Source organism: Trichosurus vulpecula, chromosome 5 (assembly GCF_011100635.1).
Source record: "Trichosurus vulpecula isolate mTriVul1 chromosome 5, mTriVul1.pri, whole genome shotgun sequence".
Classification (NCBI taxonomy): domain Eukaryota; kingdom Metazoa; phylum Chordata; class Mammalia; order Diprotodontia; family Phalangeridae; genus Trichosurus; species Trichosurus vulpecula.
Window position 1 is genome coordinate 103,417,000 of NC_050577.1, and position 27,661 is coordinate 103,444,660.

General features: G+C 45.1%; 1 protein-coding gene across 1 annotated transcript in view; it reads right to left on the reverse strand.

The window, feature by feature from the left end:
• CLCN1 (chloride voltage-gated channel 1) overlaps positions 1–25,566 on the reverse strand; it is a 33,479-nt gene extending 7,913 nt beyond the window's left edge. Inside the window, exons 1-20 of the mRNA XM_036760866.1 lie at positions 25,387–25,566; positions 19,114–19,228; positions 18,467–18,598; positions 17,956–18,084; positions 17,539–17,672; positions 17,239–17,316; positions 15,964–16,042; positions 10,465–10,590; positions 10,061–10,145; positions 9,750–9,851; positions 9,234–9,318; positions 8,827–8,976; positions 7,889–7,958; positions 7,582–7,692; positions 6,151–6,364; positions 4,795–4,928; positions 3,394–3,641; positions 2,763–2,865; positions 2,405–2,484; positions 2,160–2,198 (exon numbers count right to left, since the gene is read on the reverse strand). Coding sequence (XP_036616761.1) covers positions 2,160–2,198; positions 2,405–2,484; positions 2,763–2,865; positions 3,394–3,641; positions 4,795–4,928; positions 6,151–6,364; positions 7,582–7,692; positions 7,889–7,958; positions 8,827–8,976; positions 9,234–9,318; positions 9,750–9,851; positions 10,061–10,145; positions 10,465–10,590; positions 15,964–16,042; positions 17,239–17,316; positions 17,539–17,672; positions 17,956–18,084; positions 18,467–18,598; positions 19,114–19,228; positions 25,387–25,566 — 2,394 coding nt within the window. The remainder of the gene's footprint in view (positions 1–2,159; positions 2,199–2,404; positions 2,485–2,762; positions 2,866–3,393; positions 3,642–4,794; positions 4,929–6,150; positions 6,365–7,581; positions 7,693–7,888; positions 7,959–8,826; positions 8,977–9,233; positions 9,319–9,749; positions 9,852–10,060; positions 10,146–10,464; positions 10,591–15,963; positions 16,043–17,238; positions 17,317–17,538; positions 17,673–17,955; positions 18,085–18,466; positions 18,599–19,113; positions 19,229–25,386) is intronic.
• Between the last annotated feature and the right edge of the window lie 2,095 nt (positions 25,567–27,661).

The following is a 27,661-nucleotide window of genomic DNA, read 5'->3' on the forward strand; positions in this document are numbered from 1 at the left end:
AGGATACTAATAAGCTAGTGACCATCTAGAGGAAGGTGACCAGGAGTTTGTGCTATATGAGTGTTGGTTGAAAGAACTGGGTATTTTTAGCCTAAAGAAGAGAAACTTAGGGAGAACGTGGTAGCTGTCTTTTAGTTTTTTAATGGATTTCACCTGTAAGAGAGACTAGGCCTGTTTTGCTTAGACCCTCAGGACAAGAAGGGCCCATAGAAAAATGGGTGGAAACTGTAGAGAGTCAAATTGAGACTAAAGGAATGGGCTGCCAAAGAGGTCTTAAAGACTGGATGACAAATTATATTGTAGAAGAGATTTTTGTTGAAGGTTTGAACTTGACAGCTTTTATGGACCCTTCTAAAGCTGATATTTTGTCATTTACATTCTCCTTCCCACCTCCAACAAATTTGAGTTTAAACACTGCTCTTTTTGTGTGTAAGTTATTAGCATCTACCATCTGGTACCATCCGGGTCTAGATCAGGTCTATATTGGTTAAAACTCTATGGGATTTTGTCTATTTTATGTAGGTAGGGTTCTACCTGCCCACCCCCAAAAGACCCTGAGTGATGAACAAAACTCTACTCCTTCTTCCAATTTCACAGTTTCTTTTATCTATTAAGACTGAGACTGCCTTTCCCTAGGTTCCTATACAGGTAGAACTGATGGTACTTTTAGATAATGGTGATCTTTAGACTGTAGACTCTTATATAACTGACTATATGTAGCCTCTATACCTTCCCTGCTACAATCCCAACATCACCTCATGGACAGAGAAGCATGGCGCCCTTGGAGAGGACTTAGAGTAAGAAAGACTTGGGTTTGAATCCTGCCTCAAATACCTCTTAGCTGTATGGTCCTGAGTAAGTCACTTGACCTCTTTAGGCCTCAGTTTCCTCATTTGTAAAATGAATTGACCCATAAGGGCTGCTTAAAGGAAGGGTTTCTTTGTTCAGGGCTCCATGTCTCCAGAATAGAAAAGAAGCCAGTACAAGGGAGTCCTCTTTACATTTCACAAGCTTTCCCTGTAGCACAGAGAGTACTTATCCAGGTGTCCCCCAGACCAGTCCCCTCCCCTTCATAGGCATCCCATCTGGAAATGATGGAGCAGCCCCTTTCCTCCCATCTGGCCAGAATGAGTTCCTCACTGCCGTGGGAAGGGTTGGGGGAAGAAAGAGAAAGTTGTATGTTAATTTAATCATGGGAATGGGGCATATACGGACACTTTCATACAATTTGTGAGGAAAAGCATTAGGTCATGCTTGGAGTCCCAATTCTAATTCCCTCAGCAATAAAAGAGCTATTTGCTTATCCAAAAAGAAAGGATAAGGGGGTTGGACTTAATGATTTCTAAGGCCTAAATCTATGATCCAGTGACGTGTGCTGTGGGAGTCCTGCCTTTATAAACAATGTGTCTATCCATCTTTATCCCTCATCTTCCCTTCGGACAGCTCCCCAGTCCTATGCCAAAGGAATCTTGCCTCCCTCCACTGCTTTCCTATTCCCCCACCCCCATCCCGCATAGAATTTTAAATTTTCAAAGAAAGACCTTTCACATCTATTATCACCTTTGAGCCAAACAATAGACCCTGAGAAATGCAAGAGGAGGACCGTCATGGAATTTGGGTGAAGAATAGCATACTTTCATTACTCTGTGTGTGTGTGTGTGTGTGTGTGTGTGTGTGTGTGTATCCATGTGTAAAGTGGTTTTTTTTTTTCTTTTCTAAAACTGTAGTGATAGCATTCCTGAAAATCACTCCCCAAGGACTACCTGAGGGATGAGTCACCAGAGAGAGCTTGGGTGGCAGTGGACCATGGCAGTCAGCCAACCAAGCCTTGGGGCTCTCGAAAGGGAACAAAGTAGGAAATTCACCCTGGACCTGAGAGGTCTCTCTGGGCATTTAATATCATCAGAAGGACATCCTATGGCTCCATAGCAAGTAAGGCAGATGTTATTACCTTTGTTTTAAACAAGAGAAAATCAAGTCACAGGGAGGTTAAATGGCTAATGTCACTCAGTGATAAAAGAACCCAAAATTCAAATCTCCTGATTCCCAGACTTACCCTAACCTTAATCATGATGGTTCCTCCCTTACTCCTTATCCCTCACAAACTATTACTCCCTACATCCCTCCTCATTCAACTGATACACACATCCCACACTTACCTCCTCAGGTGGCATGTTGTCCACTAAATTGATGGTTTCCTGGAAGAGTCAAATTTGGGGTCACTGTCACCTCTAGCCCCAGAGTGCCACCTAGCCAAGATAAGTGTCACCTGTCCCCACCTCAAGGTCACAGTACCCTTCTTCCCGAGGAACAATACACTCCCCTCAAGTGTACCCTCCCTTCTACGGAGCTATCCTTATCCCTGAGATCCTCTCCCACAAAGTCCCTCAGAGGTTTCCCTTACCTGTGGCGTCCTCTTCTTGGTGTGGAAGCCATTTCCCAGTATGCAGCGAAGCAGAGACCGTAGGAAGGGAAACCTTCGGCCTTAATAGAAGGAGTCATGTGGGCCAGAGGAGGAGGGAATGACTGATACCTTTCCTGAGGCTTCCCCCCAGGAGTAGTTAGGGTCCTTCCAGACAATGCTTGCAGATAGCCTTCTCTTAAAATTACTCCCTCCATTTTCTCACCTGAGAAATCCCTTCCCTGTTCCCTGAGGACCTCCCTGAAAGCCACACACAGGAATACTCCATTCCCACTGGGGCAGGTGGAAGAGGTTGGAGGTAGCCACAGGAAAGTAGAGTTAGGAGATAGCTGTTTCTTACCCGCAGTATCCTGTGCTTCTGGTTGAAGCTTATGGTGGGGCAAAGGCCCATTGGGTTCCTCAGAGGGCAAAGGAGCAGTTAAAGTGTGAGGAGAAGGAGGAAGCTGTAAGATACAGCAGAGTCAGTTCCAGCAAGGAGGCATGCACACCAACATGCCCCTCCACCCTTCCCCCCACACACACACACACACGCATACCCTGCATGCACACACACACACATCCTAAATGGATCCTAACCAGTCTATCAAAACCTAGGCCCCACATATTTCCTCTATCTTTCTCGTATCCCTCTGCACTCATATCTCTTGCCACCACCTACGACCTAATCTTCTGATGAATGACTCAGAAATACCTGTGTTCCAGGCCCTAGTTCTAGAGAACCCTTAAGAGTTTCAAGACCCTAATCTCTTAGGGTATTGCTAAGGCAATTCTCTCTCTCCCTCCCTCCCCTCTTCCCTCCTTCTCTCCTTCTCCCCTCCGCTCTCCAATCACCCTTTCTCTGGTTGCCATGTCCCCTCATCCCCAGAACAGAAAGGGGAAAAAACAATCCTATTTCTTTGGCCCTGCAGATTGATTTTACATTGTCATCCTCACCTCCCCCCTCTTCCCCCATGTCTCTCCAGTTATGTCACCTCTGTCCTTCCGCTGATGTCCTCCTCCTCCTCCTCATCCACAAAGGCGAAGGACTGTGGCCGGCCCTGTGCTGAAGAGTTCCTGGGGAATTCCTGACCCGCCTGCTTCACCTGCCCAGTGAAGGGCAGTTCTGCCAACTTTCTTGCCATCTCTTGGGCTTCCCGCAATCTCCGCTCAGGGCTCAAGTGACGCTGAAGTAGGGACTGCAGCTCTGATCGCTCCACTGAGCCCAGCAAGATCATCGAGTCTAGGGGAGAGCCAGGATCACCAGCAGGCTCTCCGTAAGTTCAACAATGTTAAGTTAAAAGCAAAGGAGGCCCATCAGCTGCTTTTTTGAAGGAAAAAAAATAGCTCCAATAATTTTCCTGATTGATCCCATCCAACTCCAGTGCATACCCTAGTGGAAAATGCACCTGATTTGGATAGACTAGAAGGTCTTAGAATCATGCCTCTGCCACTTGAGCACCTTTCTGGGCCTCAATTTTCATTTCACCTTCATTTCAGTTGGTATAAAATGTACATACACTTTGAAAGCTGGTGTCCAAGGTCTACAAACAATCTATACAATGACTACAACAATGTTAATAGGAAGAAGAATCATAAAACAATCCTAAGTGAATGTTGTAAAATCATACAGAACGAGTGTAGCCCCAAAGAACAGAAATGAGAAGATGCTCTCCATTCCTTTGCAGAGGAGGGAAGTCCAAAGGTGTGGCACATGGAATATATTTTTAGACTTTTTGATGTATTGATTGAGTGTGCTGATTTTCTAAATTAAAAAAATACTTCTGTCATATAGATGTCTCTCTGGGAAGAAGGAAAGAGATGCTGGGACAAATTCTAGTGATATAAAGAACAAAATATATTGCTAAAGTTTATTTTTTTAAAAAATAATAAAGTTGGGTCTATCAGCAAGACAAATGTGAAGTCATCAAACAACGAAACCCATTAGAAGATACTTGCGATGAATGCAGACCTTGGGAAAACAGCAGAACTATGCTAACATATATCTTAGAATTATAGAATAATGGCTTTAGAGCTGGAAGAGACTTCAGAGGTGATCATTTTATAAATAAGGAACTTAGTCCCAAAGATCTTAAACATCTTGCCCAATATCATACAGGTAGCCAATGGCAGAGCTGGGATTTGCATGAATTCACCTCTGAGGTGAAATCCAGTAAACTTTCCTGTTCCTGTTTACACTGCCTGTCTTGGTATTGTCTTCTTGTGTGACATCTCAGCTTTAGACTTTTCTCCCTAAATTTGGGGAGTTCTCATCAATTGAGGATGTCCATAAAGAGAAAAGGCCATGTCTCTTCCATTATAACAAGTGTTCTCTGAGTGCATCCTCCCAGCCCACTTCTTCCTTTAGGAATATGTGTCTTTCCTTTTCCACTGACCTGTGGAGTCTACTAAGGGTAAGGTCTTGACAGTAGTGGCCTGAAGCAGGGCTTGCAAGTCCCGGTAAGTGCAGGAGGCTGAAATGAACTTCACTTCACGTACCATAATATCCTCAACAAAGATTGTGTATTTGCTGCTGAAGAAGAAAGCATAATGAGTGAGCCCATCTGTCAAGTTCCCACGTCCAGTCTACCAGATACCTTTCCTAAAGTTATCTCTCCCCCTTTTCCAAAGGGCTTTACCATAATATGAGTGCAAAACCTGGGCATCCTGGGGCAGCTAGGTGGCGCAGTGAATAGAGCACTGGCCCTGGAGTCAGGAGGACCTGAGTTTAAATCCGGCCTCAGACACTTGACACATTTACTAGCTGTGTGACCTTGGGCAAGTCACTTAACTCCAATTGCCCTGCCTTCCCCCCTCCAAAAAAGAAAAAGAAAAAAAAACCTGGGCACCCTTCTCTTGAGTGAGAAAACCGGGAATCAGCTCAGCAAGTATAGAAAAATAGCACTAGGGTATATCTGACCACAGCTCTCACCAACATTTACTTCACTAAGTCTGGTACATGGGTATGTGGGCTCTGGAGCAACAAGAACCAAAGCCCAAGAATAATTGATAAACACTGGGGGTAGCTAGGTGGCACAGTAGGCCTGGAGTCAGGAAGACCTGAGTTCAAATCTGACCTCAGACACTAGCTGTGGACAATTCTTGTCAATCCTGACAGTCCCTGGACAAGTCACTTAACCCTGTTTGCCTCAGTTTCCTCATCTATAAAATGAGCTGGAGAAGGAAATGGTAAACCACTCTAGTATCTTTGCCAAGAAAACCCCAAATGGGGTCATGGAAAATCAGATGCGGATGAAATGACTGAACAGCAACCAACAGAAGCTGAGCTAGCTTCCCTATACATCACAATGACAACACCAGGGAAGAAAGACTTTGGGCCAAATGTCAGGTCCCCATAGTCACTCTATACTTTCAAGCATCAACTAGTTTCTCCCCCAGACTCCCTCCACAGACTAAGGCTATGCATTTTTCCACCACCATATACAGACCTACCTCCTTCATAAAATGGTGAAGCTGCCACTCTTCCTAGCTATTCATGGCAACCCTAACGTCCTGATGAAGCCACTCTTGGGAATCTCCTGTGCAGAGTACCAGGACTGCCTATATTCTCTTCTGCCTCTGAATCCCACAGTGTTCCACTTTTCCCAATGATAATGAAATCACTTTCTCTGTATCAGACACAATCTAATTCTGGATTGACTGGACAGGAAGGATTCTTCAACTACCCTCTGTTTCCCGCTCTCCCGACACCAGCACCACCCCCTGCACCCCACTTGATTATTCTTCCTGACCTGAGCTGGCTCCAGCCCAAGTCAGGCAAATATGGAAGCTTCTTGACCTGGATGATGCTGTCATAAAGTGAGGGCTGTAGGCTTTGGGCTACCATGTTGGCAAGGATCACAGCCACCATCATGGGCAAGATGTGGGCAATCTGGCCAGTCAGCTCAAAGCAGATTACTGCTGTAGAAACCGTGTGAGACACTGCACCAGTGAGTGCTGCCGCCCCTGGATTAGCAACATAGAGTGGTAACATGTTGGTCAATGCTGCTCAACGCTAGGAAGAACATGGCATTAATCCTCCCTTCTGCCCCTTCCCCTCAGTAGGGGAAGATATAAAATAGGTCACCTGGAGAATATAAGGAGTATACTGCCAGTGTAGGACACTAAAGATGTGGAAGTGAACATCAGTGGGAGGGACATAGAAAAATGGAAAATTCTGAGAGAATGATACAGGCAAAGGAGGAAGACATGTGAAGAGTCATTATGGCAGACAAGGCAGGGGCTTATGAAGGATTAGCTAGTCACCAGGGAAGGTCATAAGAAGGAGCAAAACAGGAGGCAACATGGTTACTGTGAAGGCCACATTGGCTAGTATTTATGCACCTGAAGGAGACCTGACTGTAGGCATTTTGGAAGTTGGGCATTATAGCTCTGCATGGCCTTGATGAAATAGAGAATTTTTAGCAAATGGGGATTTTCATAGTATAACAGACTATGAAAACTGGTGATTACTTAGTCTATTCTACTTCTCCTCCTCCTCCCCTCCATTTTACATGGAAACTGAAGCCCAGCAAACTTAATTGATTGTAGCATGGGATAGTGAAAAGAGCACTTAATTGACAGTCAGAAGACCAAGATTCAAATCGCAGCTCAGCTTTTTCCTGCCTTTGTGAGTCACTTAACCTCTTTTGGCTTTGGGTGACTCATGTGCAAAAATGAAAGGCTTGGACTGGATGACCCCTAAGGTCCTTTCCAGCCTTAAATCTATGACTGGTATGATCACAGTGAGTAAATAGCAGAGCTGAGACTGAATTTTGGTCTCCTGACTCTAGGGGTCTAGGTTGAAATGGGAGGGAAGAGGGAAGAGGAGAAGAAGAAGGGGAACCACTGATCAAAATGTGTCCTCCTGGCTTAGAGGATAGAGTTATTTGGGAAAACCTCACCAAAGATGGTATAGAGGGACTTTAGAACAATTCTCACCAATGATAGTGAAGTCACTGGGTTAGAGGAACAAAGGAGACATGTGGAGAATGTCTCCCTTATTAGGACACAATCCCCAAGTATGAGGAGCTGGAGAATTATTGTTCAATAATAGTTCTTAGATGAGGAGAGTGGAGGCGTCTTATTGCTAATGACACAGCCCTTGGGTTTAGAGTATTTGATTGTGTGTGGAGGTGGAGGTAGGGAAAGCAGGGTAGGAAAGAGAGAGTGAATAATCTTACCAATTACTGCATAGCCCCCAGGAAGAATCTTATAGATGATCCCATCGAATAGGATCCCATCTGGGAAGAGCATGGCCATGATTTCTCCAACCAGTCGCCCAAATGCTGCCCCTGTGTGAGGGATGGAGAGGGTAATTGAGGGGCAGAGCATTAGAGTCCTTCTAGGAGCCCCAAAGCCCCTCCCCCCCAGATTCCCAGAATCAAGCCAACCCCTCCTCAGAGCCCAAAAGCTCTCCCAGAACCCCCAAACCAAATTTTCCATCACTCTCCCAGAACCCCAGACTCCTGCAACCCTTTAAGGACTCACCCAGCACAAACACAGGCATGAAGCCCCCACAGGGGATGGGCATAGTAGTGGCCACAATGGACATCCAGAACTGGGTCAGACAGAGATATCAGAGCAGGGAGAAGGTGGCTCCCTCTCCCAGGGCTCAATCCAGCTTGGCAGTTTCCCCCTTTCCCTCCCCTAGACATGTGCCCATTCTTAGTAGTCACAATTACTGTCTAAATTCTCAGGAAATTAATATGTTCATATTCCTACCTCCAATCCATAAGGTTAGGTGATTAGGGAGGGGAAAGCAGAGAAAAAGAGTTATAGATTTAGGGACTCCTCAAGTGTCTGCTCCCTCATTCTGCACTTTCTTCCATTCCTTGGCCTCCCTTTCCTGACCCATCTTGCTCATCAGGAAGTTATTCCCAATATCTAACCATACTTCTCAGTTAAAGTGACTATAGTTCTCACAGTCAATCAGGAACGAGACAGGGAGAAAGCATAAGAGGACCAGAGATCCTTTCCCTTCCCTGTAACCCCAAGAATAACCACAGTCCTGAAGTGTCCCTTGAACCCAGAATGTTCGTTACAGAAAAGCTGCTTGAAGCCTTTGGGTCTACCTTTGTCCAGACCTGTTCTACACTTCATGAAACAAGCTCTAAGGTATGAACAATCTGAATGACTTTGTGAATGATCATATAACCAACTTAGATTTGATATGGTCATTTGCTAAGCAGCAGACTGTACTTTACAATGTGCCCCCTTGTCATACATTTCCCTTGACAATGGTTTACTCCTTAGAGGTCAGCAAAAGCCCTTACTCTTGCGACACACTGTCTTTTCAGGAAGGTGGGAGAATCAGATTGAACTACCATCCTTCATCCTGCCCCTACCCCCATATCTCTGGGGTTCCAGACCGGGTATGATTAGAGGGTTGGGTGATCAGGAGGGTTAGAAGAGCAAAAGAACAATACCTTCATGATAAAGAAGAAGAAGATGACTATGATGACGCTGACCTGGGGGTGGATCCAAACAGCTGAGCGGCCCAGGCTCTGGGGGTCACCTGCATGTTTCACCCATGTGTAATTGTCAAACAAAGAACTGATGGCTTCTCGGGGCATAAGCTATTGATGAAGGGGGAAAGTTACTTGGGGGAGGGGTCTCCAAAAACTTAGCCCCTTTCTCTGGAAAGCCACCACCTCCTTCCAGGGAGCTAACCCACTCCTGCTCAGGATCAAGGCAAGACTCTTCCTTTGGGCAGTGACTGGAATGAGTGTCCCGGAACCCCCTGGGAAAAGGAATAGCTATAGCCTGAGCCCCTAATCCTGATCATATGCTTGGCTGGCTTTAAAGGCTCTTCCCCAGTTTCCCCATTGCTGACCTCTCCAGCCATGAACTGGCCCATTCCCGGGGGGAAGGTAAATGAGGCAATGATGAAAGTGACAATCCCTGGGTACAGTAGGCGGCTGCAAGGGAAACAGAACTGGCACTTGCCCCCAACCCAGCCCCCTTCCAAGAACCCATTCCTCCACCTCACCCCAAATCATAGAATTCGAGTTGGGAGGGTCTGGGTTACAAATGGAAATGGCCTGCAGTCACAATTCCCTGACCAAAAAGTTTTTGTCCTCCCCCAAATGACTGCCTTCAAAAGGGACAGAGGTTATACAGGAACTGGGCTGGGAAGAGAGAAATGTCTCTTAGTTCTACTGCTCCTCCCTCCTCCCTCCCTCCCTCAACCCTGAAATATCAAGTTCCTTCCTGGATAGAAATCCAAGACCTGCTGTGGAGGTGTATAATGCCCTCCAGAGACACTGAAGGAGTGGCTTTTAGAGGGGGGTAAAAGGTGGCAGAAAATGAGCATGGTTAGAAGGTGGGCCTTGAGAGAGCAGTGACTCACTGCTTAGCAAGGAACTGGCTGAGAGCCTTATGCCTTCGGACTCCCAGCATAACCTGTCGATGCAGATAGACAAACACAGCACCCAAGAACCCACAGCAGATCCTGGGAGGAGACATGAAATTAGGTAGATGAAACCCAACTAAAAAGATCAAAGGATTATAATACTGCCCCAGCCTCCAAAGGGAAGAGGCATCAGAATTCCCTCTCAAGGCCATCCCGCCAGGGCCCTCCTCCTGTGCTGACCCGCCTCCTTCTCAAATTATGCCCTCATCATCTCCCTCCTTGCTCCCTCCCCCAATTACCGCACTGACCCAATGATGGCAAAAGCAGGAAGCTCTTGTAGGTCAAAGGGAAAATCCATTCGGAAGTTGGTTCTGAACAGGGCTGTGATGGTAACTGTAGGGGAACGGGGAGAGGGAGAGGTGATACAAAAACTGAAGAGACAGGAAGATGGTCAGTGTCAGTATAAGGTGCTCCCTAATTCCTTTATGCCTCCTTCAGAATCTACAGACCCTCATTTCCCCTTCTCATCACCTTTCTCTATGCCCTTATCTCCCAAATGTATGAGTTCTTTGCTCTTTCCCCCATCATTACCAACATATCGGTCCCACATATATGCCTCACAGGACTCCCCTGACCATCCCCTGCCACTGTTAGCAACCATGTTCTATACACTACCCCCACAGACCTGTCACCCTCCCCTCAGCCCTATTACCAGCATCTTTGTTCCACACTGCCAGGACACGGAAGACAAAGGCACTGAATGTAGCGGCAAAGAATCCTCGCCAGTAATTCCGAACAGCAAAATAGGTGGAAGTAACTTCAATGCTAAACAGCACTCCTATGGAGTCATGGGGTCTGGTGTCAGCCCAGGAAAAAATGATTTGACAACCTCGACCCAGAGCCCGAAGGATTTTCTGCTGTAAATGTAGATATTGAGGAGGGAGGAGGGAGCAGCAGCCTCTCTCAACCCTGGGGTTCCTAGCTCTATGCCAAGCCATGCTGAAATTCTACAAATCACAGCCATGGTACTACCCAAAATGGAGGACTGGTGTGAAAGGAATATGGGGGTAACAGCATCCTTCAACATGCAGGAAAGATGGAAATCACATATACAGTGTGGCCAAGACCACACTCAGGTACTGGGGGGCACTCCCTCATTTAGAGGCACCCAACACTTTCTCCTCAATTCTGCTACATTTTCCATACTATTTCTCACAAAAATGTCCTACTTATGCTCCTGAATGCAGTGGGGGTGGTGAGGAAGGAAGAAATAGTGCTTGTGAGGGAATGAGAATTTTCTCAACCAATCCCCTCCCTTCCCCCAACCTTGGGGCTTCCATGTTGGTCTGAGAGAAACAGCTAGGTAAATTCTCCAGTGAAGTGGTAAGGTTCTTTGAGATACACACATATCCTGAACAGAATTAAAAAGCCAGAGTATCAGAGTTATGGGGATTCTCCTAAAAGAAGCCACTAGGTGCAAGACTCAAAGTACCAGGGGGGCAGCTGTGTAGGGCAGAAGTTTCATGAAATGATTAGGAAGATCCTTCTTTTTTATATAAACATGAAGGTGGTTTTATTTAAGATGACAAGATAATGAAATCTCCATATTCTGAATAAAGGAGATGAGAGGAATGAAAAGGAGAATAGGCAAGGGAAGAAAGGAAAGGAGGTGAGAGAGAAAAGGAGGGAAGAGAAAGGGAGAGGAAGAGCGGGGTAGAGAGGGGAGAAGAGGGATAGAGAGGGAAGAAGACGGGAGAAAAAGAAAAAACAATTCCAGAATTAACTGAAACAGTTCTTTGGCAGGGAAGTCCAGGGTCAAAGGAGTATGGGAGAGGTGAATACCACAGACAAGCCCATGCCTGTGCCAAAGAAAGGTGGGGCTCACAGGACAGAAGTTTGTTATCTAATCTCAGGTTAGGAATACTAGCAAGAGTGGAAACAGGAAGAAAAAACAAACAAAACACAAGGGTTGGTAGGGAAAACGTAAGAGAAGTTGATGATGCTGGCATAAGATGCAATTTATAGAAGCTACGACAGGATTTTTTTTAATCTATAAACAGCAAAGATGAAAGAAGATGCTGGCCTTTGATGAGATGAATTGAGAGTAAACTCATAACGGAGACACCAAAGAGGCCTTTTTAGTGTTTGTTTTGCTTTTTAACTTCATCTTTATCAAAACTGTGAACTGAGACTCTAGACAAACAGGGTGGGTGGGAAACTTGGCTAGATCTAGAAAAAAAAAAACTTGTGATTCTGAAAGAGAAAGACAATATAGTGGGCTTGGTAAACACTAAAGCACTTCAGAAATGGGAACTACCAAACATCCTGCTTTTCACCCTCATACTGGTAACCAGTATCCAGGAAGCAACTCCCCAAGGCCCCTACCTGGCCTAGTTCCTTCAAGCAGCACCAGTTACTTTTTAACTGCTCATTCCTCTTTCTTCCCCCTGCCCACCTGCTCCCATCTCATCAAGTTTTCCTCAGTCTACCTGGCTTTGATGGGTGACAGCTAGCTAATAATAATTTTGTGAAGAGGACAGTCTTCAAGTATTACACTTTCTCAAGTAACAAAATAGGATTTTAACAAAGTAATCTGGTATAACAGAAGGAGCATTGGAATTTGAGTCATTGGAATGTGACCCAAGATCAAATCCTGGCTCTGCTGTTTACTTATCTCTGTGATTGTGGGCAAATTACTCCTTGCTCAAGTTTCCCTCTCTAGGCCTCCATTTCCTCATCCGCAAGAGCAGAGGGTTACCTCTGTAAAGTCTGTTCCAGCCTTAAAAATCTATTGAATCTAAGGGCAAAAATAGTTTCCAGGCAGGTCAGTGGTCTGCTATGGTATAGAGGGCAATTTGCATGGCATAGTAGATGGAGTAGTCAGGAAGAGCTGATCTGAAATCCGGCCTCTGCTACTTGGAAATTCTGTGTTCATGGGTAAGTCTCTTAGCCTCCCTGGGCCTTGTTTCCTTTTCTGTAAAATGAGAGGGTTTGACTAGATGATCCCAGAGATCCCTTCCAGGTCAAAATTTCTTATGATCCTAAGACATTCAGCCCAGTGCATCTAGACATAGAACAGTGCTCTTGAGAAATCAGGTGAAGTAAGTTCCTGTTCTGTCCTTTGTTGGCAACAAAGGATAGCCCACTTGTTGACGGTCCAACTGTAAATTGACTGATTCCTTGGTCATGTCTGGCCAACAAGCCACCCTGGATGACATCCTTTTTCTCAGCTCACTTCCCGGACACTTCCCCTGCTCTCAGTCAGTGTGTTCATTCAGGACATGAAAACTAAGTTTAATATTAGCCTAAGCTGATTATAATTAGAAATGAGCTCCCAAAGCATAACAAACAGGAAATGATTTGGGAATCACTCACCATTTGGGATTATCTGGCCACTTTTATCTAAGAACTCAAGAGATGACATTATCATGTCTCTGTGTGTGTGTGTGTGTGTGTGTGTTTGTGTGTGTGTATTCTAAGTCTGATTTTTTTCTCCTTAGAGCATTAGTGATGTCATCTGTCTCTGTGTTCATTCTAGGGCCATGAGGCACCTTAGCATGCTTCTCAAAGTTGACAGTTGGATGCCTCCAATATCCTAGGCTAGGAATAGCTTGCTGCAGTCTGTGTCTCCCCTATGGGCTGGGTCTTTGCCATGTACCAATCTACAGGAAGGAAAAGAGCATTCTTTGCTATTCCAGTGGGGGAGGAGAAAGAGAGAGGGAGGGAACCTTATGCTGAAATTAAGAGTAGTTAAAAAGGCAAATCTCTTTGTTTCATAAGAATTCAGCTGATTTAACAGTTAAAAGAAAACCACTACAATAAACTAACAAACTCCATTCCAAAAATATTCTTTAGGCCCAGTAGACAGCGAAAAAAAAAACGAATAAAGGCTCCTATGGGGAAAATTGGAGTGCTGGATTCTAAGGGACTTATGGAAATTGAGATTCACTGATAGACACTAATGATTACAATGACTGAGGCTGACAACAGAAAAGCAAATAGAACCTTAATTAATGAATTTGTCCCCTCTGGACATTAAAAAGCCCCTTTTAAGTTCAGAATTTTGTTTTTAGTATAACAAATCTGACTCAATAATCATTTATTAATGCCCTACCATGTACAAAGCACTGTGAGAGGAAACATGATACATATATATATATATATATGTATATATATATATATATATATTTAGTGGACAGAGACAAAGAAGGTCTGGGTTCACCTGGGACACACACTGGCTGTGGGACCCTGGGCTAGTCATCTACGATCTCTGGGTCTCCCAGACAATTCTCTAGGACCATAAATTGCAGAAAAGTCCCAGATCTGCATCGCTAGAGAGATTTTCCTTGAAGGACGTTCCCTACACTGATAAAATCATAAACCTGAATCAGAAAAAAACATGTACAAAAGATTCTGCTGGCCCTGGGAGGAGCACCCAGACACATGACACGTATCTTTGTACTTGCCTGGTGTTTCATATCCTATTATTCCCACATGAGCCTTTATTCGTTCTTTAACACTGTATCCAGTGGGCCTAGAGAATATTTTTGAATTAGAATTGTCACAGAATAATTATATTATCTACAGACATATGTACACACACACAAACACAGACATATTTGTCAGTCTCTTGCAGCTTTTGTCTTAGCATTCCTCTCCTGATCCAGGTCACCTTAGCCATCTTAACCTTGGGAATACTGGCTCCTTGACTGAAAGTACTGATTTCATTTGCATAATGGAAAAGATGCCTCATACTCCTGACATTTTAGACGTACAATGTGAGAGCTGGAAGGGACCTTAGAGATTCACTTAGTCCAATGCCTCATCCTCGGGGAATAGGTATCTTTTTTTTTCTCCACTGTTTTGTTCCTCCAACTAGTATTGTTTTATCACTGTCTCGCAGCCCTGTCCTCTCTTCTCTGGAATCACAAGTGAAAATCTTACTGGAAAGAATAATTTTCCAAAGAAATGTTCAGTCTAATAAAGTCTATTTCCCCTTGTCCAACGAGATGGCTTTGGTTCTGATTACTACTAAGTGTATATACTGGGCAAACTTGGACAAGTACGTTTATTTCTTTTTCTAGGCTTCATTGATTAATCTGTTACTCATTACAAAGAAAATGTGAATAAGTATTGCTTGCCTAATAGGTGGGGAGAGAGCTAACCTCAGTTCTGGAACTCCCAGTTACCTTTCACTCTTCATCTTAGATGATGCAATCATTTAAGCAAAGATTACCTAAATTCTTAAATACTGAAAAGAAAATGCAAAGCAATTTGGGAACTTCCAGAAAAGGGGGTTAGTTACTTGGCCAGTCCTGGCACCCCAACACTAACTCCTTGCTGCACAGGAAGCCAGAGCAGAATTCTGGGCAGGGACATAGAACATCAGTCTGGGCTGCTCCCCTTCTTGCCCATCAGTCTAAAGAATATTTGTCCAAAAGTAGGGTAGGAAAACCCATCTTCGTTCCTGAGTGTTATTGATGAAAACTTTCAGAGTATAAAAAGAAATATCTAGACAAGGACCAAAGAAACCAGTGTCTCTTATTTGAAAATAAGGAAGGATGATGACTCTGGGTACCTGAGAAGAACCTAATGGAACACTGCATTTCTGGCTTTGTGTGTTTAAAATGTTGATAGAGAGGCTGATGACCAGCTGCTTTTCCCTGGCTACTGATGACAAAACAGGATTTATATTGCAGCAAAGAGGAATTGAGGTTAGGTAGAAAGAGGAACTTCTGTTAGCAAGAGGGTGTGAGTCATTAAAAAGCTGGCAAAGTTCCCTTGAGGATAAGTAATATAATAGCAGTTCTAAGAATAATTATTATGGCTAGAAGCAGGGGCATGGAATTGTTGACTTTTAAAGTGTAGCACGGGGCAGGAGATTAGGGGGAAACCTGGTCAGGGGACCCTGCAGGAAGGATGTGTATGGAGTCTTTGGTCTTGCTAACATCTCGTGTGTACAGACACTATATAGCTTTAGGTATGTACACAGACACACACACACACACACACACACTATATGTCAGATATAGTGTGAATACACACACTTACATCCCTCCCCCATCCCCAACACACACACACACACACCCATACCCACACCCATGGAGACATATAATTTCCTAACACTGGTGGTGATAGAAGATGGGAAAGGAAGTTGGAAACTCAGGTTAGAGAGGGAATGGGAGAATTGGTCAGTATGTCAGCAACTTGCCTCCAAGTGGTGTCCCAAAGCAACAGCCAACTCCCACGGCACAGCCCACCGTCAGGATATCAGCGTAATAGTATGGCTGCTACTGGGGAAGAGATAGGTGAAGGGACAGATAGGAGAGATGAGAGAGAGACGGATAGACAGAGACAAAGAAAACATCATTTGGTGAGGAACAGGACAGAGTGAGAGGCCTGAGTCATGGGGCTGAGGTTGGTTATAGTGACCCCATCAGTCTCCGTGATCCCTGAAACCTTACTGCCCCAGAAGGGAAAAAAATCAGCAGATTTGACAAACAGGAAGTGACCTCTCGCAGCATTCCTCCAGAAATAGGAAAAGATGTAAAAGTTCAAAAAGCCTAGACAGACAAGGTAGTTAATCTGTGATAACCAGCGGCTCCCACTAGCTTCACCCCTAGAAACCAGGTCCAGCCACAACAGGAATTAACATTAGAGAGAGACATGGAGTGACTTCAGGTAGAGCCAGCACCCTTGGGGTTATGAGAAGTAGGAAGCGACTTCACAATGCTCCTTAGGAAACACTCTCCTTGGCTGGAAATGCTGATGCCTGGCCCAAGGTCCATGTTTACTCTCTAAATGGCTAACCCCTGTTCTTACGCCATCCCTGCCATCCCCGGCTATGGAAATCAAGGCCTTCAGAATATCATCCTCTGTGCCTTGCCTAAAGCCACACCCCTTCCACCACCCCCAAATCTTGCTCAAGCAATGCAATCAGGGGAAGGGAGGAAGTAAAACTTGCCTCCAATGGGGGCCGCAAAGCAGCATCCCACGCCCACTGCACAGGCTGACACCAGGAGATCAAGCTGCTCAGGCGAGGCCTGCAACAGAGAAGCAGGCAGGACAGGGCAGGAGAGAAGTGAGGGACCAACATGGGGGAGGGTCAGCACAGGAGGGAAGCAGGGTGGGGCTGTGAAGGGGCAGCACAGAGGGCCAATAGAGGGAAGAAAAAGAGATTGTTGGGGAGTGAAAATGCAAGGGGTCACAAGAAAAGAGAGAACAGGTATGGGGACAGGCACAGGCTAGGGCAGAGGGAGGAGACGGTGGCTCGAAGGGCCATGGATTTTGAGGGTTAAGGCCTGGGTTAGTGCATTGCCCCTCCCTCCCTCCCCCCAATCCCTCACCCAGCATCATGGCCAGCCCAGAGCAAAGGCGATGCTTCCCTCCCCCTCTCCCCCAATATTAATCTGGCTCCATTATAGCATCTAGCCCAACTCCCCTTTCCCAAGCTGGTCTCTTCCTCATCTTGCCTCCCAGTCCTTACCTCATACACGCCACAGAACATAGACATGAACTTGCTTAGAACAGCAGCACAGATGCTGGCAATGTGCACAAATGGGCCCTAGGGGAAAATCATGAAGAAGAGGGAGGGAGAAAGAGGTTCAGAGGTTAATGTTGGACAGCTATCCAGTGCCCATGAATTCCGATCTCAGCTTGTTCCCCATGCTTCTCATTTTACCTCGTGTCCTCATGATACCACTCCAGTTAGGTCCTTTTTGCCTGTCTGCCACCCCCTCACAGCTCTCCCGTAGGTATTTCTTACCCTATTACCACTTGTGCCTACCTCTTTGCCCACGGGGATGCCGCTTCCTAGACCAGCAGTCAGTGCAATGACTTTGGCCACAAAGGCCTTGAGAGTGAGATATTCCTTTAGAACTACCCCACGAAGAATGGTCTTCATCTCAGGGATCCCAGAGCCTGTACACGGAGAGCAACAAGACTGACAAGTTCAAGGCTAACCCTGAGATCCGAAGGTGGTGTGCTAGCCAGAAGAAAGGAGTAAGGGTAAGGGAGTCTGGTCATGAGGGACCAGTGGAGGTTAGTAGGAAATGGGAGGGAAAGAATCAATAATAGATTCATGGAGCCTGGGGAATGAGCTTTCAGGAATGGGGAGAAGGAAGAGTTCTTATTAATGGCCTACAGATCAATGGGGTGGATATTCTGGGAAAGCTGAAATAAAAGTCTGGTGTGAAGATCTCACCAACAGCCTGTGGGGCAATGAGGTGGCAAAAGAGGGCACTGAAGAGGATGAGGGTGAGTGGGAACGTGACCCAGGCCAGGAACTGAAGGGCAAGGTTGGGCTTCATCTGGTAGTATGTCCACTTGTAGGCTGCGGAGGTGTGGGCAGACGATCAGATATGGAGAACAGACAAAATAAGCACAGATTGTTAGACAAAAAGGTAATCACAGTTTGAGAGATATTGATGAGGATGGGATCTCAGGGACTTAAAGGGACAAGAGAGGGCAGGCCTATACCCTCATCTTGTGGTATTATTTCCGTCATCCATGATATAAGCCCATCTTGGATCAGAGACCAAGAAACACATGAAGAATCACAGAAAATTAGACCTGGAAGTAATCTTGGAATCATTGCGTCCCCTTGAAGAAGGGGACTGGAGGAACAAAAAGAGATTTAGGATCTACTAGGGACTGGGAGCAGAGAGAATTGTGGGTCAAGGCCTAGAATGTTGTGGTCAAGAAGTCAGACATACCCTGCAGACTCTTGGCACTGACATAGTCCATACTCCAGCTAACCAGCGCCATAACCAATCCCAGCAATACCAGGAAGATCCAGTCCTCTCCCAATTTCCTTCGCACAATTTGTCCCATTCGATGGGCACAGTCTGAGGGAGAGGAAGATCAAGGTAGGCCGGCTTCAAATAAAGAACTGGAAGAGTCCCAAAGTCCCTCCTATGATTTGCCTTCAGTGTGATTCTCTCTCTTTGACGCTATCTTATAACTGGGCCTGGAGTCAGAAAGACCTGAGTTCAATTCTACCTTCTGACACTTACTAGCTATGAGACTTTAATCAAGTTGCTTAACTTCTATTTGCCTCAGTTTCCACAACTAGAAAATGAATATAATAATAGCACTAACTTCCCAGAGTTGTTGTAAGGATCAAACAATGATCATAAAACTATAAAGAGATAATGGTTATAAAGTACTTACCACAGTGTCTGGCACACAGCAGGCGCTATATAAATGCTAGCTATTATTATGCAGCGGTGGGAAAAGCTCTGAATTTTCTATCAAGAAGCCTAGATTCTAATCCTGGTTATGACAAGGTGAATGACTAACTTGCCCTTGATTTCTGTACCTCCATTGCTCCCAGAATTCCTTCTGCCTCAGTCTCTACTACCTTGGCATTTGGAATGGTGATCTTCCTCACTGCTGTCCATGGCAGAGCTGGGGGCCTTCTGCCTGGGACCTGCCATGTTCTTTTCCAAGGGTTGTTCCGGGTGGTGGCCATAGAGCTAGGTAGGAGAGGAAAGAAGCAAATTAGTTTTTGCTCTTCACCCAAGAAAAAGGAAAGTGAGTATATGTGTTCCTAGAGCAATGGTCTCTAAAGCATCCCCTAGAGTACTCAAGATAATCCATTTGGTCCTCAGGCAGTCAGGAAGGCGAGCCGGGTCTGGGCTTGACTCACACCTTTACAGTTGCGCTAGCAGCAGCTGCACAAATGCCTGATCTCCTCTGAAGTGGGGCTTACCTGCTCAAGTTCTCCTTTCCCCTTCACATCCCATCCTCAGGAGGGGTGGGGAAAGGAGGCCTATAACAGACCAGAAGAATGCAGCAAGGACAATCTGAGAGGAGCTGGTACAATAAGCAAGAGGCGAGGCAACGTTTCAGGGGCTACCTGTGGGCTTGGTGCTCAAGTAGCCGTACACAGAACTCTTTTGGCCCTACAACCTGCTCCTAAGACCCTGACCCCCCAAACGAAACAAAACACCTCAGTGGACACTTTGAAAGCGAGTAAGAAGCCACTCACCACTAGGAAATCAGAACTACCTGGGCATCATCAGCTCTCTTCTCCCCACCTGGTACAGTCACCCTTTGGGCCTGACACCTGTCCTTCAGACACCACAGACCACTGCCTTAATGATGGAAATTAAACCTTAGCATAATTACTGGATGGGACTGAAAATCAGTATTTTGATTTAGTTAAGTACAAGCAACAGTTTCTTTCATTTGGACCTACATATATACATACATACATACATATATACATATATATATATATTGATTTTTAACTTTTATTTATTTTACTTAAGACTGGGTCTCTCTATTTCACCCAGGCTGGAAATATAGCAGCCACTCATAGGCCTGATCCCACTACTGATGGGCCAGGGGGATTTGACTTGCTTCACTTCCAAGAAGGGGTACTTCATTTTCCCTTGGGTTAGGTAGAGGAGGTTGGGGGTTGGAGAAGGAAAGAGAATAAACATTTATACAGTGCCTACTATGTGCCAGGCAACTGTGCTAAGTGTTTTTAAAATATTATTTTGATCCTGACAACTCTTCCAGGTAGGTATGATTATGCCCATTTTACAGTTGAGGAAACTGAGGCAGACAGAAATTAAGTGACTTGCCCATGGTCATGCAGCTAGTGTCTGAAGACAGATTTGAATTCAGGGCTTCCTGATTCCAGGTCCAGCACCCCAGGCACTGCACCACCTGCCTGCCTCAAAGGGCAGCCTGACAGCCCTCCAATCTTGAGTGTTACCATTGTAACACTGAACTTAGGGTGGATCCCAGTTGGTTTAGTCCTCTCCAGCTCAGAAGTCCGGAGCTCAACATATCCACCAACCTCAGCTTCAACTGGGATTACAGGCATGTACCACTGTGCCTGGCTCTATATATCATTGGGAGGTAACTTCTGCCAGCTATGACATTTATTAAAAATCAATAAAGTAAATGTAGAACCAGACCTTTGAAATGCTGTATCACAAACTGTTAAACCAAAAGGTCTTCTAAAGTAATGATGTATATTCAATCAACAATATTTTCAGTGAGAGCAAAATGTTTTAGTATGTTGGAGAAATCAAATGAAAATTATTTAAAATATTATTTATTTATCTTATCCCATTTCTACACTTTACGTACATTTTATGTCAATATATTGGAATAGTAGCTAAAGCATATAATCTATAAATAAATATGCGTATATTATAGATGAGTCATCATTTCTTTTTTTTTTAATTCCTGATAGAGTACGCAACCAAAAAAGATTGCCATTGTCTTAGAGAGCAAAGACTGAATTGTTTTTGTCTTTGGATCTGTATCACCTAGGATGGTGCCTCGTACATGGTAGGTACTTAATGTTTGTTGAATTGAGGCAGATGGAGAGAAAAAGATAGAGCCACTCACAGAAATAGAAGAGGTTGGAAGTATAGGCTTCTTCAATCCCCCAAAAGCAGGCATCAGTAGTTGGAGCTCCCATTCATCCATCTATCCATCTTTCATTCTCTACTTCTAACTCTTCCTCCGTCTTTAACTGTCCACTCTTACCCTTGGCTCATTCATTCCTAATTTCTTCTTCTCCACTTATTCCATGTCTTCAGGCCTCTGTCTTTCCTACCCCTGCCTTTGTCCCTCTATCACCATCTTTGACTATCCACTCTTCTTCTTTTGTCATCCTTCTCCCAATTTCTTTTTGTTTTGGCATAAGGCAGGGATAGAGTTCTGGTCCTGGAATCAGGAAGATTCATCTCTCTGAGTTCAAATCTGGCCTTAGACACTTACTAGCTGTGTGACCCTTGTCAAGACACTTAACTCTGTTTGCCTCCATTTCCTCATCTATAAAATGAGCTAAAGAAGGAAATGGTAAACCACTCCAGTATCTTTGCCAAGGAAACCCCAAATGGGGTCACTGAGAGTCAGACATGACTGAAACTACTGGACAGCAAGAAGGCAGGAAGCACCGAGTGTTGGAGTCAGGTCTTTTTTTTCTGGCCCAAAATACACAAAACTACGGGCTCTAATCAAGCCATGTCAATTAGACACTTTTACGTGAAATTTATTCATAATATTAAAACATAGACCATCTCCCCAGCTTCTTTCCCTATAGAATCCTTCAAGACCCTTCCCATCTCACCATCCTATCTTGCCAGACCATCCTGACCTATAAAATTATACTATCTTTCTCTTGGTGTGTACAGTAGCCTCAGTGGTCCTATCAAGGCAGAGAGAGATAGTAAGTACGGGTGCTTCTCTACCTCACACTCCCCCTTTCACTTCCCTGTTTCCACTTAATCTTTCCTATCCCTTTCTCTCTGTCTATAGATCCTGGTGAATCAATAACTCAAAATGGGAACAAATCCCACAGCTGTCAATCCACTTTTCCCCAGAGTAAGATGACCAGAGATAGACTGATGTGTGGGGGCTGAGAGTAAGCCTCTCCATAGCCTAGGAACCCTATACCCCAAAGGTAGATGGTAGGCCATCTAGCAGATATGATGAGGTTTCAGAGAAGGACCAAGAGGATTTGTTCAGCAAACAACTACCAACCACCCCAGCGTCAAGCATGTGTATGATGGCAAGGGGGCATAGGTCCTATGACATTCCTTCTGCAACCACTTATCCTCTGGGCCAGGGTCAGTTCAGGCCATAGGGCTGGTTCTGAGAGCCTGGGGTAGGAGAGATCAGGTTTCACAATAAAAGGCACTGAGTTTGGAAACTTAAGCTCGTAGCCCTGGACAGAGACACAGACCTTCCTAGGAGCATCCTATTCTCTGCATTGAGTTAATTACTGGGGCAGCGCCTGCTTCTACTCATTCCACCTGGGACTCCAACAGCAAAGCCAAGGCTGGTAAAACGGAATCCGCTTCCCAAAGCTAGCTGCTTAACTTTCTTTGGCCCTGATGCTTGATTTCTCCTGGGTCCCAGGCTGAGGGGGAAGTAGGTGTGTACAGCAGGGAGGGAGGGTTGACATCAGACCCTGGGTGGGAGGAGATTAAAAGAGCTAAATATGTACCCTTTGGCTCAGCACTAACCGGTTACACCAAGGAAGAGGAGAAGAGAGAAGAGGACAGGGAAAGGGAGAAACAAAAACTCCAGTCTGATTTTCAAGGCCTTTCAGAATCTTATACCACCCTATCTATTTTTCTGGCATGCTTTACTACTTAGCAGCTTATACTCTCATTCCTGGACAGGCCGGTCTCTTCTCTTTTTCCTGAAATGTCATGATTCCCACCCAGAAGTCTTTCTTTGGGCTGTTCCCCTTGCTGAAATGCTACATCTTTCAGAGCCCCAGCTTAAGTGAAACTATCTTCTCTGACCATTTCAACCCACAGTATCACAGAATTTCAAAGTCAAAAGGAACCTCAGGGGCCACCTCAACCACACTGTTGGTAATGGCTGACAATTAGTGTTTCACTTTGTTTACAAAGCACTTCGCTATACATGACCTCATTTGATACAACTGTGTAGGTAAGTAGGGGCAGGTGTTTCTCTGTATTACAAACCAGGAAACTGAGGCTCACAGAAGATAAGGTTGTACAGCTAGTAACTAGGTGGAACCCTGCAGCCTCTGCCAGCTCAAAAACACCATTACACTTTTAGTTGGTATCACACTTTATCACTTAATTTTATACAGTCTTGTGCTGTTCTCTAATATTTAAAACAGGCTTTTCTTATCTTTCCCACTGAATTGTATTCTCTTGTTGGACACAAAGTGGGTATTCAAACATTTTTAAATTTAAAAGTAGAACAGTAGAACCCATGCCCTTTTGACTATAGCTCTGAGCCCTTTGCCTGACATTAAGGCAACTCCCACACTGGTCTTCCTAACCAATGACTTCGTTTCTTTCCTCTCTCCTGAACGCCAGTGACTTCACCACATCAGTGATTTTTATGCAGGTGCCCTCCCTGCCTCCTCCCCCCCCCCCCGCCCCCCACCATCCCAGAGTTTATAGTCCTGGCCTCAGGAAGCCCTGAGAAATTTCCAGAATCAGTGACTCTGTGGGAGTCTATAATTCCCATGCCACTTAGACAGTCCATCCTCTTTTGTTCCCGATCCTTCTTAGGTTCCCTTCAGCCCAAGACAACAAAATGCCCCATGAAACAAAGTACTTTTCACTGTTGGCTTCCTCTTTTTTTCTGACACGTTCCCCAAATATGTATATTTTTTCCTCATTGAACCCCACTTTCATTTTTCTTTTCTACTATCTCCTCTCTTTCTTCCACATTTTCTGCCGTTTTCCACCTTCCTTATTCAGTCATATTTACTTGTCACACCATAATTCCTTCTCCCAGCCGAGTTGGTTCCATCCACCTCTCCTGATTTCTTCTTCCCTCTGGCTATGTCTGTCTTTGCTCCAACTGTCTTTCCTAGGCTTTCTCCTCACTCCTCTACCTCCAACTTGCGTCCTAGCATAGCTTCAGAATTATCGGTCTCCAGTGATGGCTCCGTCTTCTAAATCCCTACGACACTATATTATTTACTTCACTTTTCATTACTGTCTATTCTCTTTTCATTCATATATATCCAGTTTCTTTTAATTAGACTGTAAACTCCTCGTGGGTAAGGGCCACATCTTTCACGGTGCCAGGTGTATTGCCATAGATTTTGTTTAGTCCTTTCAGTCGCGTCCAGCCCTTTGTGACCTCATTTGGGGCTTTCTCGGCAAAGGTATTGGCATGGTTTGCCATTTCCTTCTCCAGCTCATTTATAGATGAGGAACTGAAGCAGGCAGAGGTTAAATGACTTGCCCAGGGTCACACAGCTAGTAAGTCTCTGAGACAACATTTGAACTCAGGAAGATGAGTCTTCTTGACCTCAGGCCTAGCACTGTATCCACTGTACCACCTAGCTGCCCTAATGCCAGGGAAAGAGGCATTCAACTGACATCCCTCTTTAAATGAGGCAACAGTTTGCTGCATCATCCTACATTAATGTATCTGAAATATGGCCATTTAATCAATTTCTCAACCTTCTCCACTCTTGTGTTTTATTTCTGGAGGTGGGGTGTGGGATGTCCATAGGAAGAACAGTAGTTTCTATAGCTTGTTTATACATGTGTTTGCATGTTTGTATATAAATGTAAAGGAGTGAGCATGCCTGCACACGGGTAGGTGTAACCACAGCAGTATGGATAATTCTATACAATTCAGAAAGTATATTGTGGGCATGTGTGTATGCATGCCTCTATGCAATTCAAAATGTGTACATGCATAATAGTGAGAACAGATTGGAAAACGAACACTAATGTGTACATGGTGGTATAGGGGGATGGGGAGAGTAGGAGAACATATAGTCATGAGTGTACAGGTAAAGGTTACTTATAACATGCCTATTTCTGCAATGTGCTAGGTAATTCATATGTGAACATGTGTGCATAATTATAGATATATGTTTCTCTTGGCCTCAGTATATCCATCTCTTCTTCTGTGAGACAGGGAACAAGACAGCATTTTTAAAACGAGTTCTCCAGTTTTAAGATATTAATATCTTTCCACCTTCTGCTATTTCCTTTCCTATCTCCTAGTTCCCTTAATCTGTGCCCAGTCTCCTTCCCCCATGTCCCAAATCCATTCAACCCTCCTCTTTTACCTAGCACCTTTTCTCTTTGTTTTCTTGTCTCCTTCACCCCCCTTCCCACAAGCTTCCTCTCCCTCCAACCCATCCTCATACCTGTGTAGGATGAATGTTAGGCCGGGGGCCTGTATTCCCCTGAGGTCTGTGCTCATGGATCCCGTTCTCAGAGGGCAGGCCATAACTAGTGCAGTGCTCAAAGGAGACATACTGGTACTGGGGGGCACTACCCCACCAGCTTGATTCTCCTCCTGGTCTCAGTGACCCAGCACGGTCCATGATCCCAGCCTTGGGCTGGGCCCCAGCCTGACTGGCCCCCTATTCCCCAACAGTTCCTTGAACCTCACCTCCTACTTGGCCCCAAGGAGTCTAGGGCAGCATGCCCACCCTCCTACTATTTATAGCCACCCCCTGTCACATGACCCCCCTACTGCCACATTTGATCTGCTTGGGGTCAAAACAGGTGTGAGGAGGGGGGAAGGGAAGGGCCCACAGGGGACTCCCCGAGAAGAGTACCCTTCCTCATCCCACTGCCAAGTGCCTCCTCCAGCTTAACACTAATGAGGGCATAGATGTTCCTTTTTTCAACTCTCCCTGCCAAACATACCCGTCATAGACTCACAGCCTCATCACTGGAAGGTTACTCAGTCTGCCTTCCTACCTGAACAGGAATCTCTTTTACAACATCCCTGACAAGTGATCATCCAGCCTCTGTGTGAATGCTTCCAGAAATGAGGCACTACCCACACAAAGACAGTCCTTTCCATATGGGAACAGATCTTATTGTTAGAAAGTTTTTCTTTCTATCAAGCAAAAATCTGTCCCTCTGATTTGGAAGCCAGGATGAAGTCTCGCTCAGGACTTTCCTCTCTCTAATCTACTCTATATCCTTCCCTCAGAGTGGGGGAGGTAAAGATGAGTGGCCTAGAAGGGTCTGAGGTTCAGTGGATGGATGACGTCCAGTCACTCACCTTGGAAAGGAGCTGGTGCCGCTCTGCCATCTCTACTTGCTGCCCCTTCCCTAGCCCTCCAACCTTCAAAGGGCTGGTGCCCTTTTGCAACATCTTCCATCTGTCCACCCTTGCCTGTAGGTTAGAGTTGTTTTGTTCCTCCATCTTTCTACAGCTTCCCTGTGTTCAGTAAAAGCTATTACCACTCTGATGCCATTCCCTTGTCCCTGCCTTTATCTCCCCTGAGGTGTGTAGTGCCTGTGGGAAACAGAGGGATAATGACCTTGGACTCTAATCTCTCCCACATCCCAGGCTGATTTATGAACGTCACCTTCTCTACAGTATTAACCAGAAGGGCTGTGTTCTCAGAAAGCTTGTGGAATGTCTATTAGTTATACAACGAATAGGATATTCAGAGGAATAGGACTGAATTTGGGATCTGAAAAATAGAGATGTAGAGCAGAAAAGGCTCTCAATCTGGGGTACGTATACCCTCACAGGGAACGGTAGGCTATAAAAGGGACAATTTATGAAAAGTTAATCTTTATTTCTCGGGTGCATATGCACTGTAAGATCTAAAAGTTTTAATATTTCATGTTGAATAAGGGATACAGGAAGGTTCACTAAAATCCTGGAGGACAGGAACTGAAAAAAGTTGGGAACCTGTAATAAAAGGTGTGCTGTGAGAGCTCTGGGGCTGATGTTTTAGTAGGGCACGTGCATGTAGGCCTACTCATGATGAGCCTGACAGAAACATAAGAGATGATGAAGAAGCAAACTACGCCATGCCTACCACAGGTCGGTACACGTGTCAGGATGAAGGCCAAACCTAACAAGCCTGATGTTCCCTCCACCTCCACCTCCGAGACATTTTCTCTTCTGTTTCAAATGTCAACCCTCCCACCATACCCCCATACCGCTCCCCCTCCACACCCTGCTTCTCAATGACAAGTTATAAATGAACAGGTAGCTCAAACCTCAAAATGATGGGAGGGCAAGGTGTGGCATTAGCATGAACACGGGAAATGATGTGTTACAAAAGTAATACAGGGTTCTGGGGATGTATGAGTTTGTCCCAAAGTTCTGGGATGGCATGAAGGAGAAACCCAAGGGTCTAGCTTTCAATTTAATTCTGGCCAAGGCCCAGTGAAACTATACAGGGCTGGGGAGGGAGAAGAAAGGAATGGGTCACTAAACATGTATCAGTTTCAGAAACATCATATAGCAACCCAGTCTCCTCTGCAGCAGGAATATATGTGAAGAAAGGGGGAGAAGTAGGCAGGGACAGGATGGTGAATTAAGGAAGGGTTAAACCGTCACTCAAAGATTCTCATCTTAAGGAAAATTAGTTTTGTCTCTGTGTGTGTGTATGTGTGTGTGTGTATACATACATTAATGAATGTTCATATACATCTTTTTTACAT